The sequence below is a fragment of the Equus asinus genome, chromosome 21 (assembly GCF_041296235.1).
Source record: "Equus asinus isolate D_3611 breed Donkey chromosome 21, EquAss-T2T_v2, whole genome shotgun sequence".
Taxonomy (NCBI): Eukaryota; Metazoa; Chordata; class Mammalia; order Perissodactyla; family Equidae; genus Equus; species Equus asinus.
The window spans coordinates 57,049,966-57,069,340 of NC_091810.1; the positions used below are offsets into that span (position 1 = coordinate 57,049,966).

Here is a 19,375-nt window from a genome sequence, read left to right on the forward strand (position 1 = left end):
ATGAAATGTCAGAGGAAACAAAAATAGCAGCCTTCTGCAATCCTGAAGTCGCAATCAACGAAAAATTAATTAGCAGGTTTCCATATTAAAATGGCATCTGGCAAACATCTCTCTACAATCTCTCCAAATTTTCCACCAAAATTGTGTGGGAAGATACAGAAAAGGTGAAAACCTATATAACGAAAAAGTAATGGACGTCAGCTTGTTGCCAGTAAATGGATGGGAAAAATTTTCACTAAGTACAAAGCCCTTGGAAATGGACTGAAAAAAAAAATGCATTTGAAGACTGTCTACTCTCTCCTTCTTGTAAGTAGGCAGAATGATTGTTGACCCTCCCCTCATAGTCTCCCAACCTCAAACCCTGGTTTAGAATGTAAGAAAAATACTCACCATAAAACAAAATGAAATAAACACCAAACAAAGAAAAACACAACATCTGAGCCTTCTATTGTGGTGGTGGGGCTTTTTAAGCATTCAAAGATAAGCCCTATTCCCGCTCCCTTAATCCTGCCCCATTTTATGGTTACTTAGAAAATGTATCTCCCCAAAACATCCAAGTGAGTAGAAGGAAGAATTAGCCATTGGCTAATGCTGCCTCCTAGGAGGTGTGGTCATGAAATGTAAAGCCCTGCAAGTGGAGACTACCAAAACCATGTAGAAGTGTGCAATGGTTTTTGTTGTTTTCCATTCATTCATTCCTTCATTCAACATATGCATATTCAGTACTGTGGCTCGCTTCTTAGTCATCTGTTAAAGAAACATAGAGCAAAACAATGAGAGTAGTAAAAGCCTCCTATCTTAAGCTAGCAGAGGGGAAATGATATGAGGATGCTAGATTTTGGCAAACAAAAGGGTGTGGGTAGCATTATCCTCATTCAAGAATGACTAACAGAAAAAGTTAACATGGATCCTATGGAAAAATACTGCAGAGCAAAGGAAACAAAAGTTAGTTTGAAGACGACATGTACATTTTACTAACAGCCAGGACACAATGTGATAGTGGTTCTGTGTTTTCATTAGGGTGTAACAATGCAGTGTCAATGAAGAGGTGTAGAAAGTTAGAAACGATAAGCACCCAGGCTAAAAGACTACAGGATGAGATGAAATGGAGAGATTGATGAGACAGACAAAAGATTGTGGAAAAGCGCCAACACAGCAGCAGGATTAGGACCTGCATTTGAAGATAGTAACAGCAGAATTAATCCTGGGAAAACAAAAGAGTGATGTGGAGGACAAATTGGGAAGGTTTCCCAGAAGATTGAGGAAAAGATCAAAATGGGAAAACAATAAGAGACCGTAGACCTGGGAGAAAGAGAATGGAGATTCAACATATGAAGTATGGGTGGCCTGGAAGAAGTAACAATCACCATTACAGAAGAAAACAGTCCTGAGTTGAAAAAACACCTAAGTGTGCACGTATGATGTGCAACAGCACGGAATGAGCACACACGTACCATTCTGGCAAAATGTTTGCTTCTTAAGGACACAACAAATCAAACAAACGCCTAAGAGAAGAGAAAAATGTTATAGACAAGGGAAAAGCTAGGCTGTCTGCAGGCTGCTATTCAACGCTAAATGCCAAGAGGCAGTGAAATATCGACTGCAGAGCACTGGAGGAAGAGAGTCTGACCCACAGATTTCATCCCACCTGTGACATCAGGAGATTGGTGTTGGAGGACAGAAGAACGCGTCCAGCAGTCTAGGATAGCAGACCACACAGAGACTCAATGTGCAAAGTAACATGTGAGGGGAGAGTTGAGGCCAAGGATAAAATCTGAGAATGTGGGGAAGGACTTCTGCTCTCAGCTGGCTTTATCTGCTAACCATGGCTCGCAAGCTGAAGGGTCTAGAAGGGAGTGAAATGGCAGAGACACACATTGCTGCATCTTCTGTGTAGACTTCTCACCAGAATCTAAAAAGACAGAAAGTAAGGAAACCACGGAAGGAAGAAGACAACAGTATGTAAGGGTAGAGAATTAGGCAAATGAAGACTCATAGACAACAAGGCAAATGAACCTGAGCTTCAGGAGGCAGGACCTTGTCTGTCTTGCTAATGCCCTGAACAACGTACATATGTACATATAGTCTTTTCCTCAACAAACGGAGAGCATGTGTTCTCTTCAAAAACACATGAAATAGTCACAAAAATTGGACACGTGTTAGGTCACAAAGGAAATCTCAACAAATTCCCAACAGCAAAATCACATAAGCCATATTTATTGCTCATAGTGACATAACACTAAAAACTAGTGACAAAACAAAACAAAAAACAAAGCAAAAAGTTATCTACCCTTCTAATTACTCCTTAATTTTGATTGAAGTGAGAATCACATTGGAAATGATAATTTACTTAGAAAAGTTTGACAACGGGCATACTACATACCAAGGCCTGTGGGATGCAAACAGAACTGCCTTTGAGGGAAAATTCATTAGAGATGTTATATACATATATATGAGCAAGGCTTTATTTTATTAATTAATCTCAAGAGTTTTTTTTGTTTTTGCTTTTACATTAATTAATATCTTCCTTTTACTTTCTTGTTTTCTAATATTTATGTTTTACACATATTTTAATACATAAAATATTTCATGTATACAATTCACCTATAAAATTATCTGGGTCTGTCTCTCAATAGGGGCAGACCTGAATAGCTTTATAGCTGGATTCTTCTAAACTTTCAGAAAATTATATATCATTAAAGTGTTCTAGAAAATAGTAAAAAAAAGAGAATACTTGTCAAGTCATTAGTATAACCTGACACCAAAACTAAACAAGATAGCATAAAAATGGAAACCTGCAAATGGAAATCAGTTTTTATAGAAAGGAATCACAATCCAATAGGATTTACACAACAGATGAAAAGATGATTCAGAATTAAGAAATCTATTAATGTGATTTACAAAATTAACAGATTATAGAAGAAAAATCATATGATCATCCTAATAGATACCAAAAAGCAGTTGATAAAACTCACATTCCTGATTTTAATCATTTAGGAAGCTGGGAATAGACAGATCCTTCTTATTTTGGTAATGTCTGCTAACTTAGAGGAGGCATCACACCTCATGTGAAACACTGGAGTCAAGTGACAAAGGACAGCAGCCAAAGACAGGATGCTAGATGTCACTGCCACGTCACAGTGTGGCACAGGATGTCACCAGTGCAATAAGACGAGCAAGAGAAATAAGTATAAATAATGAAAGGAAAAGATAAAAATACTACTTGAAGACAATAGGATCGTCACCTGGAACAGCTAAGAGAATCATCTGAAAGACTGTTAGGGTTAATGAGAGAATCTATTGGAGTGCTAAGTTATAAAATATAAACGTAACACCAATAGTGTTCTATACACCAACAAAACCCAAATAGAACATGTAGTAGACAAAAAAGAGCTCATTCACAATAGCAACAAAATGTATAACATGCTTTTCACAAGAAAAGTATAAGAACTTTGGAAAAATTCTATAAAACTTTACTGGAATAAATAAGTGGAGACAAGTTTGACAACCTTGGATGGGAAGGCTCAATATTATAAAGATATAAACTATTCCCCGATAGATAAATACTTTTGGAGCAATCCAATCAAAACTTAAAAAGATGTTTTTTGCAACTTGAAGAGCAGATTGCAAAAATCATTTATATGAGTAAAGGATTGATAAAAGCAAGAGACTTTTATAAAATATCATTAACAAAAACAACAGTGAAGGGAGGACCATCTATCAGATATGAAAATATAAAGATATTATAATTAAAATAAAATTCTATTTGTATGCAAACGGGACTTCTGGATCAAAGGAACAAAACAGAGATAGAAAAAAAACAGGCTCATGGAAATTAAAGAAGGTTAATATACATTAAAGGGGCATCTGAAGCCAGCAGCTATAGGATGAATTATTTAATAATGATTGGGTACAAATATTTAATTTGAAAAAAATAAGGTTAGATCTTACCTCATATTGCCCAGAAAAGTAAAGTACAGATGGACTAAAGGGCTAAATGTAAAAGACAAAAGTATAAATTATCAAGAAAAAATAGGAAAATTTATTATAACCTTGGATTCAAAGGCTTCTTAAACAAAGTACTGAATTAAAAAAAATAAAGGAAATAATTGATAAATTATTATTAACAAGAATAATTGACAAATTATATGTAACAAAAATTTTTGTGTGTAAAATATAAAGTTAAGGCAAAAGTGACAAAGGGAGAATATTTTCAATGTGTAACCACCAAAGAACTAAAATCTACAATATAATTAGAAAATAAAACTAATTCCTAAAAATCAATAAGAAAAAGACAAATGGTCCAGTAAATTAACAGAAGCAGCATATAAATATGTCTTTCACAGAAGAAAAAGTGCAAGTAGCTTTAAATATTGGGGAAAAATGCTCAATCTCAGTAGTAACTATGAAAATGTTAACTAAAAAGAAATATATTTTCCCTCACATAAAGTTGGTGACAATTTAACAGACTGACAACACTAAGTATTGTTGACAATTTGAGAAAACACACTCCTACTGTGCTATGGCTATGAGGAAATTGCTATGAGGTTTTGAGAGCTTAATTCGGTAACTATTCATTAAAATGAAAGATCCGTATACGCCTCAAGTCGGCAACTCTACTTCTCATACTTGTATAAGGAGGTTGCACAATGATATTCTCTGTGGTATTGTTTTGTAACATCAAACATTGCAAAGATCTTAAATATCCATCATTATGGGAACTATCGATTGTTGATTCCTCCCCACCATGGACCACTGCAAAGCAAGGGGGTGGGCGGGACGTTGAGAGCAGCCTGCCCCGGAAGGGAACAGTTTTTTGTCACTACCATTGCTTAGAACTGTCCGTGCACGATGCAAGGTGATAATAAAAAGACGAACTTTTATTGAACTTATTATTGTTTTAAAATTCTCTACAGGCAATGCAGCCTTATTGCTTGCATCCTGGACAGACTGCTCCCACTCCTACGCTCCCCCTGGGGACCACCAAGACGCAATCTTCTGCAGGCCCTATGTGTAGACAGGCGCTGACGTCTCTATCACTTAACTGTTAACAGAAACAGGCGGAAGAAGATGAAGAGTAAGATGCCGATTTTGCTAAAACACAGACACATTTGCAGAGCTACATTTCTAAATATACTATAGGTATATGAATGCACACAAACAACTGTAGTCATTTGTTGTGGTGGATGACAGGGAGTTAGGGTTGTGGTAAAGGGTGACTATTTTGTATATTTTAACATTTTTACATTATATTTATTTATTTATATAATTAAAATGTTCGCAAAGAGTTAAAAATACATATATATATTTCTCTCTTTTTTTTTTTTTTTTTGAGAAGATAACTGCCGTAGTTTAACTAGAAGGGAGGATGCTGAGGACCAGGGTTTTGAAATCTCTGGAAATGCAACACCATCGCCACCTAGTGGGCAGGAGAGGACACTGCCAGGGAAGCAGAGGCCACGCTGGTCCCAGCGCCTTTCTGCTGGTCCCTGCCTTCTCCCCGTCGATGCCTTGCAAAGCTTAACACCAGAAGACAACTTTCAAACCACCTCAGAATTAACAGGAAGCTTTGGGCACCTAGTTGTGGCGGAGACGCGGCATCTTATACCTGCAAGTGAATTATGCAGACAACCCTCAAGAATATCCCTTGAGGCAAGTCACCCGGAGTCTCTAGAGAAGTTCTCCACCTGAGCTAGATAATAATGATTCAAAATTGAACAGAATTTTATATTTCTACTCTGTGATCGCAACAATCCACGAAGTAGATTTGTAATGATCTTGCTTAACAAAGGAGAAAATGAGAGCTTAGACCATATACAGGACTTCTAGGCAATACATTAGCAGGCCAGGCAGGACCTGAGGACCTCTGAGTCCACAGCTATCTTCACGGGGGCCCCAGGATCAGGGATCTGGCTGTTGCCTTCACAGGTCATTGTAGCAGATGCTGGTGATGCCCCAGCCTGTCTCCCCTGGACCTACATGAATTATCTGCAGCTATGGGGGACAGTTTCTGGCCCACTGACAGTGTCCCACCTCAGACCTGGGTCTCTCTCTTCTTCTCCATCTGAGGGACTTCTCAGGCACCATCCATGCAAACCTGGCTGTGTACAATGTTAATGCCCACCCTGCATGGGACCACTCTCTACCACTGGGAGATGGGAGACTGTGGATTATTGCTCCCTGTCTTCTAGTGGGAGAATTCTGAGCTGTGATCCACATGGCTTCTCAGAGGGTCCCTGGTGGGATGCAGCCCCTGTTTCCTATAGCATACCTTAACTGGCCTTTTGTGGCTTCCCTGTCTCACTCTTGGGCTTCCTGGTGTTCCCTCTCACATAAACCTACATCTAAATTCTCAACCTAGGACTTGCTTTTGGTAGAACCCAAACTAAGAATGCAGGGCATGGTAGCTGGCTACTGGGGAAGGTGCGATGACATTCAGCAAGTGGGTGTGGTTTCTCCAGGAGCCTGAAAGGTCAAGTTGAAAGTATTGAGAGTGAGCAAGGATGACACGTCTACAGAAGGCAGAGGCAACACAACTAGATCTTTCAGACTCTCTTTTTTAAATATCGCAATCTCTTTCTTTTTTTTTCTTTTTAAATATTGGCACCTGGGCTAACAACTATTGCCAATCTTTTTTTTTTTTTATGCTTTTTTCTCCCCAAATCCCCCCAGTACCTAGTTGTATATTTTAGTTGTGGGTCCTTCTAGTTGTGGCATGTGGGATGCCACCTCAGCGTGGCCTGACGAGCAATGCCATGTCGTGCCCAGGATTCGAACCAGTGAAACCCCAGGCCACCAAAGTGAAGTGCACGAACTCAACCACTCGGCCACAGGGCTGGCCCCCAATCTATTTCTTATATAAGTTCATTTAATCTTCCAAGCTACATGTGTCACTTTTGAGTTTAGAAAATATTGCAGAGGAAGGCCAGAGTGGGCTCCACAAAGGTCGGCATTCAGTCTATGGTGATCACAGCACTTCGCCAGGAAGAGGTGAGTCAGGGCAGGGACACTGCATGATCACAGGCATAGAGCTGGGAATGAACAGGGTGTATTTAGAGAATATAAAATTAATCTGGTTGGAGGTCCAAGAACTACCTGAAATTGTAAGTAGAATAGTAAGTGAGTGAGTGAGTGTGTGTGTGCAGGTGCATTTTTCTAGAGAGAGAGTCTGTAGCTTTAATCACATTCTGAAAGGGGATTCATGAATTAAACCATGGGGAGAGAGCCACCGAAGATTCTGAGAAGGGGCTGATGTGGACTAAAGAATCACAGAATGTTAGTAAAGTGTGCTCTGAATTATCATATTGAAATAACATTAGCTGAGCCCTGTGCTGCGTCTAGGACAGAGCTCAGTGCTTTATGAACATCCTCTTATTCACTCATCACAACCACTCTTTGAAGTGGGTTCTAATATTAGCTCCATTTTACAGAAGAGGAAACCGAGACCTAGAGAGATGCCCTGCCCAAGGTCACACAGTGGGATTTGAACTCAGGCTGGCTGACTGTAGATCCCATACCCCTAACCCTAAGTCAGTGGCCCTCAAACTTAAATGCACAGCAGAGAGCTTGTCACAACAGAGATGCCTGGGCCCCATCCCCAGAGTTTCTGATTCAGAAGGCCTGGGGCAGGGCCTAAGAACCTGCACTTCTAACAAGTTCCCAAGTGGTGTTGATGCTGCTGGTCTGGGGACCACACTTTGCAAATCCACCTTCAACCCTAAGCTCTCATCTCCAGAGAGGACGACATGGAGCCCCAGAGAGTTGATGTGACTTATCTAGGTCACTCAGCTACTTAGCAGCAAACCAAGATGGGAATCTGGATCTATGCATGCTGAACCCAGGACTCTCTATGCCACTCCTCCTTGGAGGAGGGCACACCCTACTGAAAGTGTGTGTGTGCTTGCACGCACCCAGCTTTATTACCTGATGTGTGTCCAGCTCCAGCGGATGGGCATTGGGGGAAGATAATTCCTTGCTTGGCTCCTCTGAGCCCCCTCGGGCCCTTCTCCACCTCCTGGCCCGCCGGTCTGCAGCGTGGGGGGCTTCGTCAGGCTCACTGCTGTCCGAGGTCTCCCTGCTGGCTGCCTGGAGGTTGAAGTTCACGTCTAGCTCTCCCTGTAGGCTCATCGTCTCGGCTGCGGGGTTCCTGGGGGCCTTCCTCTGTAACCAGGACAGTCTGGCCCGGTGCCCAGCTTCCCGGGAAGAGCCTGCTGAGGAGGTCTCTGAGTCGGAGCACATGGCCTCGAGGTTGGGGGAGAGCCCAGAAGAGGCGGAGGCAGCTGAGGGGCCTTGGTCTGAGCCTTGGGCCTGCATGGGCAGAGGCTGGGTGTTCCTGGGCAAGCCCCGGGGCCGCGGGCACAGCGTGCTCAATGCCTCACTCCAGTCAAAGTCCTCTTCGCTGTCAGAGCCCATCTCATCGTAGGCGGATGCCACACTGGAGGCCGCCTCCAGGGCCTGGAACGTGCCACTCTTAGGTTTGGCCAGTAGGCGGGTGGGGGGCAGAGCTCCATCCTTCAGGGCCACCCAGTTCCCATCAGGGCTCTGTAAAACCGGGGCCAGGTCTGTGGGCAGGAGGGAGAGAGAAACCAGAGAGGGGCCGTTATCACCTAGAGCAAGGTAAGGTTGCCATGTGTCACCTCCCCATGACTGGCTTATGGGGGTCTTGGAGAGAAGCTGACTCTAGGAAGTCCAGGAGAGCAAACTAATTGGGCGACAGAGTTTAAACATCCCTGGAAGTCCCTTGAGACCTCACAGGGCCCTAGTGCTTCACAGATGGAGAGAAAGTTGGAGATCTGGCTCCTATTTAATGTCTGCCTGGGTCTCTCGGTCACTTCAGTCTACTCAGAATTGCCCCCTTCTTCCTAGGCTGGCTTGGGTGTAGAAGTGATGAGGAGAGGGTTGCTGTTGGCAGCCCCAGGTTCTAGCTCTTTGGCCTTGGGCCATGGTTTTATCTCTTAGATCCTCAGTTCCCCTTCACCAAGAGGGGAGATGACTCCATCATCCGCCCTGGCCCACCTCACAGGTTAACATGTCCTGCCCTTGGCACTTTTACAAGTGTCACTCACCACAGCCTCGTGAGACGGCATGTGTGAAATAATAAGATATATATGTACACACACATAGACATAGTGGTCTCTGCTCAGTTTCTTCTAATGTTTGGTCTTTGACTCAAGTTCCTAACACAGAGCTCCTAAATCCCTTGGAATTTCCCGGGCAATGGGAGTGTCTTTTGTTGTAGTGAGGCGACTCTTGGTGGGCTCCAGGATGGAGGCTGGTCACCAGAAAAGACCAAGCCACGATTACAAGCTTGGAACTTTCAGCCCCACTCCCATTCTCCAGAGAGAGGAGAGGGGCTGGGAAATGACTTAATAATTGATCATTCCTACGTGATGAAGATTCCATAACAATCCCCAAAGTACAGAGTTCAGAGAGCCTCTGGGTTGATGAACACGTCCACATGTCGAGAGAGTGGCTCATCCCAACTCCACGGGGACAGAAGCTTCTGTGCTCAGGATCCTCCTGAGCCTTGCCCTATGTACCTCTTCATCTGGCTATTCATCGGCATCCTTTATTGTATCCTTTATTAGGTAACAAATCAGTAAACATGAGTAAGAGTTTCCTTGAGCTCTGTGAGCTGGTCTAGTAAATTACTGAACCTGAGGAAGTGGTCATGGGAACCCCAATTTACAGCCTGTCAGTCAAAAGCACAGGGGTCAACCAGGGACTTGCAGTTGGCATCTGGAGTCACGTGGGACTGAACCTTTAACCAAGGGATCTGACACTAACTCCAGTGAGGTAGGGTCAGAATTGATTTGAATCGTAGGACACGCAGCTGGTGTCAGAGAATTGGCTGATACGGGAAAAAAAAAACACACACACATCTGATCACAGATGTGTTTTATGTGAGTAGTAGAGGAATAATGGAGAGTTTTTCCTGCTCAGCATGTAAGTTTATCTTCAACTCAAGGCACATGCCTCATTCTGGAAAGGAGCTGAGGCAGAAAGAAGTCAGTATTTCCAATTTCATTTTACAGAGGAGGGAACAAAGATGAGTAAAGTTAAGTGACTTGTCAAAGGTCACAGAGCCTGTAACTGGTTGCGTCGGGACGAGTGCATCTCCACCCGGCTCCAGGCAGATCTTTGTTATCGACTGTGCCATGGAAGCCCTTGGCCGGCAGTAAAGCACCGTCTGAAGGCAGGCTGGAGCGGGTCTCAGTCTGGGGTCATGGTCTGGATTGGCCTAAAGGGGATTCAGTTCTGCCCAGAGTATCTGTGATGACTAGTGGCTGGGTCCCAAGGGTTGATCTGCATGCCCGGAGGTAAAAGTCACTTTGTCTTGTTTTTGCTGAAGGCAAACAGAAAATGTTTTCTGCCCATGTCCCTGGGGAGTGGGGGTAAGATGACATGGTTCTCCTTTAGCTCTGGGTACCTGGCCCAGCCCTGTGGCCTCGGGCACAGCAGTCGCCAACAGAAGCTGTTTTCCTTTATTAAGAAACTTGCAGGGCTTCCTGGGGATGGGTGATGAGAGCCCCAGGGCTTTGGAGGGGACCATTCCCCAACCTGTGTGTGGACACCAGCAGTGGCAGGACATTGAGACAGGGTCCTACTAGATGCTACTGAGAACACACAGTTTCCACCAATTAAATGATTACTGCTTCATATAATAAAATTAAAGGGTCCTCAGTGCAGCAGGCACTGTGACCAATTCTTTCCATATGTTGTCTCATAATAATACTCTGCCAGCCCAGGAGGGTCACATCGTTCCATTGAGAGGTCAGGAAATAGGCTCAGAGGTGCTCTCTGATCAAGGTCAGCTGCTGGTAATTGCAATACATAACTGGAGCTCAGCCCTGGATCTGCCTAAATCCAAAGTTCTTGTTCTTTGCCCTGCACTAAAGCAGTCTCAGTTCTGGGTAAGAGGGAAAGAGCGATTAAGAATTTATCTTCTGCTCTGAGCAGGCATGTGTAACACACTTTATGAGTATCACCTCATTTACTCCTCACAGCGACCCAGGGAGGTATTAGCCATGCCCTTTGCACCAATGGGAGAAGCAAGGCTGAGAGACTCACGGAGCTGCTAAATGGGTGAGCAGGCTTGCCGCTCAGGCCCTCTGACTCCGCAGCCTCTGCTCTTCCCATTGTATAAGCTGGCCCCGGGACAGAGTGGGTGACAGAGAATGTGCTGCCACAGGGGCCTGTCTTCGGGGAGGAGGGCTCAGCCATGTGCGTGACCAGCCAGAACACAGTTGGATGGAATGAGGCAAACAGGCCATCAGACCAGGAGGACTCAGGACATGTCTGGGCAGAGACGAGAAAGTGCTCTAGGAAAAGAGGGGCAGAGGAGATGAGGTCTTTGAGGGGCCACTGGGGCTTCACCACGTGAGCTGTGGAGATGGTGGAGACGGACACTGAAGGTGCAGGGAGCAGCAGGAGGAAGGCAGGACCCAGGCCCTCAGGCTCCCAAGAGGACTGTGCTTAAATCCCCACTTCCTGACTCAGAAGAAAGGGGACTGGTCGTCCTGCCAGCCTGGGCTGCAGTCAGGCAGTAGAAGTGGAACTGGGTCACTGAGTGGAAAACACGTTCAACCAACATCTGAATCCACTAGGGCTGTGGTTCTGAAACAGTCCTGGCAAGTACAGTGCTCTGTGGACACCGGGAAACACTGATAACTATTTTCATTGACCGTGTAAACATTCAGAAGAGAGGCTAACTGGGGTGTTATTACCATTTACATGTAATGGGCTCTACTTGGTGTGGTGGTAACAGTGGATCTTTTGGGAAAAACGGGCTTATTTTGCTGGCATTTTCCCAATGCCATGTCCCAAGATTGTCAGTCAGGTGGTGCAGAAGGCAAGGACTAGGGAGACCATCTGCCTTTCTCCAGAAAGGCTCAGGCTCTTGCTCAGTGAAGCTATTAATGGTCAGTAAGTGGCAACATGGATTTTCCGTGTAGCTAACCCTGTGGGTGGCTCTCCCATGAGCCTGGCCCTCACTGCTTCATTGTACACCCTCCGAGCTCCCAACTGCCAGCACTTGCAACTTTTTCCCTGAGGCTTGCTTTGGTTACCAGAGCCTGCGCTGGCTGCCCAAGGGGCAGGGTGGATCCGCAGCCTCCTGGGAGCAGCCCTCCACCAATGGCTGGGGGAGCTATGGATAAGTACCCCTGCTCCCCTGCCTGCCGGGCAGGTGCACACAGTGTCCTCTGCTGGCTCTTGGAGTTCCCCACTGGGGACATGCTCCAGGCACCCACGGGGGCACTCTGCTTGGTAACGAGTCATTTATTGCCTGCCTTCCCTTCCCTGTCTCATCTCCCCATGTCCCTCTCTGTGCTTCCTGGGCTCGCCTACAGATAAACTACAGGTCCGCAGATCTGCATATCAGAGTCTGCAAACAGAGACACCCACACCATGCAGAGCAAACTCAGCCCTGGCTGTGGAGTGTGTTTACTCTGCGGGGAGAGGTATGTCCTCTGAGCCTTACAATCAGTTGCTAAGTCTGCCCTGTGGACCATCTTTAGAGACCCAACTCACATGCTGCTTCTCAGTGGGACATCCCTGGCCTTCTTTCCTTGAGGAGCTGGCTACTTTGTTCTCTGAGCTTTGCAAATAGGCTGTTATTTTTTAACACAAACTCTATTAGTTCATTTTCTTGCTTGTCTGCCTTGCACCTCAACTCTGACGGTGAGCTCCTGGAGGGCAGGGCCACATCTTTTTCACTGCTGTACCCGCAGACCCTGGCTAGTTCTGGAACCCATCCTGGGTTTGTCAAGACTACTTGTTAATGAACACAGGCACCCACAGGCCGTAGGGGCAAGACTAGGCAGACTCTCGATGTGTGGCTCTCTGTGAGCCCTGCTGTCTGCAGCCTCTCCTGGGGCCTTGGAAGAAGCCAAAGAAGGAAAGCTGCTGGTAATGCCACTCTGTGCCTGGCTCCAGGGTTGACTGTGTTGTAAAGGTGGCCCTGGACCTGCCTCCAACACCCACTATATGGAGGGCTGGGATTCAGCCGATTGCCGCCTCCTCTCTTCTCCTGCCTTTTATAACTCTGGGCTGCCATATTCCTCTGGGGAAGCTAGAAGTTGGCCAACTTTTATCTCAGCAAAAGTGTACATGGCTCCCTGAATATCTGACCCCATGAAAACCTGGGTTGTCAAGCTGCATTGTCGGAACTGCTCAAAGCTGTATCTGGGCTCCAATACCACATTCTCTTAGGCCATTGGGAATATCCTTCTGGGACCCTGCTCCTCTCTGCCTTCTCCTTTCTCCAATTCTCACTCTTTCGTGATTGTGCGGACAACAATCAGTGAGCAGCTCAAGAGCAGGGCCAGTCCCCTGATGTTTACTCCCCAGCACTGAGCACGCACTGTGCTCACACCAGATGCTCAGTCAAGGTCTATAAAATGAAAACGTGGTTTGGGCAAAACTCATTAACTGCTGTAAGGCCTGTCCAGACTGAAAGGGGAGTTGCTGTGGTTTACTCAGCCCACGGTGTCCCTAAGACTGACCCCAACTGTGGACTGACAGGCTCCGGAACCAACCCTTCCCCTGAGGCATAAACAGAACTGCTGAAAATAGCTCAGTGGACATTAACCTTCGGAGATGACTTCCACCTCTGGGCCTCCTCTGTTCTACATTTCTGCTCCGCTGAGACTCAGCCATGCCCCGGGAATCATCTGCTTCCTGCTAAACATATCAGACATCCTTCATGACCTCCGGGGTAGGCCTGGACCTTTTAGCATGTCACAGCTGAGCATTGCTCAGAAAAAACAGCAGTTTTCTATGCAAGAGCTTTATACCTATTTTTTTAAATCTCCACCCTGAGAGATGCATGGATTTCAGAGCACAGTTTGAAACCTTTTTGCGTGTGTGATGCTGCTGAACTAAGTTTCATGTTTATCTGTATACAACTGGTAAATTATACATGGGTGCCCCCTTTTTTTTTTACAGAAAACTGGGTACAAAATCATGTTTAGAAAGCCCAAATCCTTTGCAAATTTATCTGGAATGCTCATAATTCAGTGGGGAACTATTTGGTGAAATGGAGTGTCTTTCAGAAGAGTTTATAATATCCTGCAAATTGTGTTTGGACGTCTGAATTTTGAAATGCTATTTTGTTGTTCTTGTTTTTACAATGGAGAGACACTTGTCATCATGCACTAGTTGAAAAAGCCTACAAACTGGAGCCCTGGTGTTTGGGTTTGGGGAATACATTAGTTGTGGGATCTTGGACAAGTCACTTACCCTCCCTGTCCCTTGAGGTTCTTATCTGTCACACAACACAATGACAGTGCTTAGCAACGCTGTTCGAGGAATAAATAAAATAGTGCCCTCAGATGGACTCTGTACACCATACAGTGATTTTAAAAGGTGGTTATTATTGTTTATTGAAGATCTATTATATGATATTCTTATATGCCCTGTGGAATCTGAAAGTCCCTTCTCTGTGGGAATTTTCAATCCACGGTGAGAGAGAGAGAGAGATAGAGAAAGAAGATGAATAAATGAATGAATATGGATATGTTGGGCAGTGGGGGGAAAGAAAAGCATATCTAGAAAGGAAAAATGAACTATAAAACAAAAAAGCGATATACACAAATAAAGAAAATTTCATGTGCTCACAGAATCTCCACAATTTGGTACTAACAGGTCAGCATGAAAATGATTTCTTTTGGAAAATCTTAAAATGATTGTTAAAAAATATTTAATGATTTTTGATTTTCTGCACTGATAACCATAAAATTTGTTTATATAGCCGTTAGTTAAATTGTCTCCCTTACGGAGTACAAATGATAGCACAATCTTTAAAAGGATATTTCTAAGACCAATATTTTGCTGTTAATTTGTTGCTGTTGTTCAGGAAATGGGTCTAGGTCTGACATATAACATCGCTGTATATAACAACGCTTTCTTCTTGTGAGGACAAATGTGCCTAGCTTCCATTATACGGCCGGCATGTGGCATGTGTATTTAGGGGAGGAAAGAACCGAGCTGTGCTGGTGTGGTCTGAGCATCTTTTCTCCTACAGTCATGGGGCCCAAGAGACTACTTGGCCTGAACTCGGGGTGGCGGGGGGCGATGTCACGGCTCTCGGCCGTTACCCACTTGGTTCCAAGCATCTCACAAGTCTTCTGATGTATGACTTTGGGAAAGTGACTCAGCTAATTTGAGCCTCTTAGTTGTCAGGTATTATATGACTCGACAGTTTTATAAAGGACCGTGTGTCGTAGATGTTGAGGAGTCTCTGGAAAGGCAATTCAACTGCCCTATGTGGAGGTAGGAGATTCTAGGAGAAGGAGCAGGAAGAGGGAACAGCAATGCTGCCCCCAGATGTGGCAGGGACGGCCAGCTGCCCATCAACGACTCGTGACCCCGCCCCTCTCATGGCGGAGCCGTGTTGCTGGTGTGCGTCTGCCCAGCCAGGGCTACATTTCCCAGGCCCCCTGCAGCGAGGTAGGGCAATGTGACTAGTTCTTGCCCATGGATGGGAAAGCGGTGTGTGCCATCCCCGTGCTGAGGCGGTTAGGAAGCAGGCGCGCTGCCTTCTCCGTTCCCTCTTCCTCTGTCTGCTGGCCGAAGCCAATGACCCGGCGGGGGACCCAGCGGCCGCCAGGGCTCCTGCGCTGCAGGCGGGTGGAGGAGCCTCGGGCCTCTGACGGCCTCCACGGCCGGGACACCGTGCTGCACCGCTGGGCGATGAGAATGAAAACTACTGCGTTAAGCTACCTAAATGTTTGGTTTCCTTGTTATAGCAGCGAGTGTTACCCTAACTAATATGTCAGTTTTAGCAAGGACACTCACAAAACCAGACCCGTGCTGGGACTCACATCCCTTTGAACGTTAAAACGCCATGCTCGGTGAGATTAGCATTGCTGGCCTACACGAGGCATGTTCTCCTAGTCCACAGAGAACAGGAAGCTGAAGTGGGGCTCTGCTGTTGAGCGATTGTAACACACTTGCCCAGGAGTCCCCCACTGTCCCACCCTCTCAGCAGGAAAACTGCTCAGGCAGAGAATATGAGCGCCTTACATATTGAATGCTGTGCTAGAGGCCTCATGACCTGGTGGCTCAGCTGCCCCAAATGGGCACCTACCCACTCAGGCTGACAGGAGGAAGAGCTGAGAGGCCACGCAATGGCCAAGAAGCCTCTGAACAGCGCTGTTGAAACCCACAAACCCACCAGACGCTGCTTAAAACAGTTACTTGTCTCCTCCAGTCTGTCCACGCTCTTCCAGCTGGGCAAGGCCGACTCCTCCCTTGGCTGCTGGCTCTGGTCCATCGGCTGCCTCGATGTAGCCTCCAGCGAACAGGTCTTCAGGGCATCTTCTCTGGTGAGTGAGAACGCAGACTGGGACCGCTGGGGAAAGAAAAAAGGGGCACAGAACTCAGAAGGCACAGTCACTGGGAGGGGTGCCTTCAGCTTTCCAGCCGACACTGTACAGTGTGGAGAAGACATGTTTGATGGTATTGGCTTTTCTCGAGTTGAGGCTTAAAAGCTACAAATCAGTACATAATGCTATACGATGGCACACATGGTTCCCCATCTATTCCATTGCAAAGTGGCCAGGACTATGAGATGTAAGAGTCATAGTGGAATCTGACAGAGCCAGTTCTCATACGGCTCCTTCTTACCAAGCCCTTCTCCCAACCAAGATATCTTAGGGCCAAGTGTGTGTGATAGAAAATGAAAGCACCTTCCCCTCGCAGACCTCCAAACCTATGAGTTCCAGCAGTGTAAATAGAAAGTTATAGCACAGCGTAAGTGCTACAATACATAAGTGAGCCAAGTATGGTCAGTCCACAAGCTTAGAACTATTGCAACATATTCCCATTTAGCGTCTGAAGTAAAGAAAGGAAAATTTACACTAACCGAAGGAGAAGTGGTAGAAATGAGATTTCAAATGTCAGGAAACATGTTTGAATTTTATCACATATATATGTTACAAATATCTATAGAGAATCTGAACCTCAAATGTTATATATAAAGAATTTCATCAAACAGAAGGAGATCAATATTTTTCCTTTGTCGTTTAATGAAGGAATTATCTTTTATGGGTGATTTATTTTACTCTTTTTATATTGATAGGCCGAGGGAAAGGGCAAAGCCCCTGGAAGCATCTATGACTACAATCTGAAACAAAGGACTGCCTCTAACTCAGGCCCCTAAGCAGTCTGTTGCCACCTGCTGGCAGGCCTCAACGCCAACAGCCCCACTGCCTTCTCTCCCAGGGAGAAACCAGCTCATCCTGCTAACTTTCTTCCTCTCCCACCACAGGTGCTAAGAATAGGAGACAAAAGGGGAGCATTTGCAGAGAGCCGTGGGCAGGGTCCTGGGGTGGGTGGAGTCAGCTGTACCTGGGCTCCAATACCACCTCTGCTACAACACTTTGGCCAAGTGACTTAATTTCTTGAGAGATGTGGAAACTTAACCTTGCCCTGCACACAGTAAATGCATAATAAATGGGAACTTAAAAAAGGTGTTTGTGAATACCAACGAAAAATAGCAAACACCAGCATCAGGATATTTGGGTGACAACACTGATTAGAGTTTGAGGAGAGAACAATGCGCTCAGTAGCCTCGCCCTGAAGGATGGTTAACTAGTCTGAGAAAAGTCACAGAGACAGCTGAGGATCAAGGTGCAGCATGTCCATCATCACAGGCCAGGCCACACCCAGGAGCCCTCAAATACAAGGCATCTGGCAAGCGTTGTTGGAGAGGGTGGTGCAGGCCAGTTCCGGTTCAGAAAGAGTTGTAGGAATCCTCTTCTGCTTCCCTCCACAAGACCTTGAGGCTGATCTAGGAGGAAGATGGGCTTGCAGAACAAATATGGAGCCCTCTAAGCTGTGTCCCAAGGGTCACAACCTGCCTCCCATCCCTGTGAATACAGAAGAGAGCACGATGCGCCTCCAGACAGCCTTTCGATGCAGCGGTCAAAGGGTAACAGCCCGGGGGCCGACGAGCTCTCCCCAACTGATCAATGTGACAGATTCTGTGTGCATTCAGTTCAAGCAGGCCATGGTCTGTGGGAACCCCTTCCCTAAGCTGGGCTGGGGTCCTGGGCTTCCTCTAAGCTTGTGCTACACCGCACTCCTTTGCAAACAACTGATTTTTGCCTGGTGTTGTCACTAGACTGCCAGCAACTGAGGACACTTAGTGGCCTGTTAATGGTGACATCCCAGCCCCTGGCACAGTAACTGAAACATGATGGAAATCAATGAATGTTTGTGGTGGGGTGAATGTAATTTGGGGTGGGCTACAGGATGGGTAAGGTTTCAGGATAATAATCAGAAGTGCCTGATTATTATTATTATTTTTACTAACTTCTTGGATAAAACTAGGAACAAGAGAAAGAAATAAGAAGCCACTCACTGTCATCCTCACATCGTGGAGGGCAAGGTCTTACTCGGAGAAGACCCAAGCTAACACACACATGACAGGTAGCTGTCAGCTGGTACCACTTCCATCATTCTGAGGGCACAGCAAGCACTGATCCCATCCTAGTGTCCTGAACAGCTTTGATGTTCGACAACAACCAAGGTTTTCATGGGGTTGGGGCTTCAGGGAGCCATCTATGATTTTGTTAAATCCTTGACAGATGCGTGGCTATGAGGGAGGACAGAGAGCAAGGCTGATGGCCTACTGACAGGTGAAGTTAGTAAAACTGAAGGAAAAAACCCTCCTATGGCAAACCCTCGTGTATTCAGGGGACATACCCTTGACACTCTTCCCACCTTGGACTGGCAGGAAGATCCCCTTCTGGGAGATCACATGGGACTTTCTATACCCTGCTACAGCCGTACCCCAACTTGTCGACTCTTCCACAGACTGTGAGCTCCTCGAAGGCAGGAATGGTCTTTGGGTGTGATCCTCAGTGGCATGTTTGTGACTGAATTTGTAGGATGTAAGACACAGGTGTGGCCCTTGAGGAGCTGACAGCCTACTGCCTGGAGCAATATTACTAAACCCTCACCTTCCTTTTTACATCCCCAAGCTTCTCATGAAAATCACTGAATACATGTTTACAAAGGGGGAAAAATAACATTTAACATTTCATTTTTCAGTGGCTCAAACAGTATTTTGTGGTGTATGTGAGTCTGTAGGAGGTGGCTGGGGTCCATTTTTATGGGACAAAAATGCTCCCTTCACCTACAAAAAGCCAAGACCAACAAAGGAACAGTTCCTCCCTGGTCCCAACAGGGAAACGGAATCTGTGTTTTTCATGAGAGAGTTGTGGATGCCAGGATTTTGTAATCTATTCCAGGAAAGCCATTGTTTCACGCTAGAAAAAAACTACCCTGACAATCCCTAAAAGCCCCAGTGAGCTGTCTCCAACAGGTCTCAGGACACTGCTGGCCCACATCTCCTGTCAGGGTGGAA

At 45.7% G+C, this 19,375-nt stretch overlaps 1 protein-coding gene across 10 annotated transcripts in view; it reads right to left on the minus strand.

Moving 5' to 3' along the window:
• MYRIP (myosin VIIA and Rab interacting protein) overlaps positions 1 to 19,375 on the minus strand; it is a 339,379-nt gene that overhangs the window by 50,400 nt on the left and 269,604 nt on the right. For all 10 annotated transcript variants that reach the window (XM_070492581.1, XM_044754350.2, XM_014859642.3 and 7 more), the window contains 2 exons: positions 16,201 to 16,354; positions 7,924 to 8,561 (listed from right to left, as the gene is read on the minus strand). In XM_070492581.1, the coding sequence (XP_070348682.1) occupies positions 7,924 to 8,561; positions 16,201 to 16,354 (792 nt within the window). The remainder of the gene's footprint in view (positions 1 to 7,923; positions 8,562 to 16,200; positions 16,355 to 19,375) is intronic.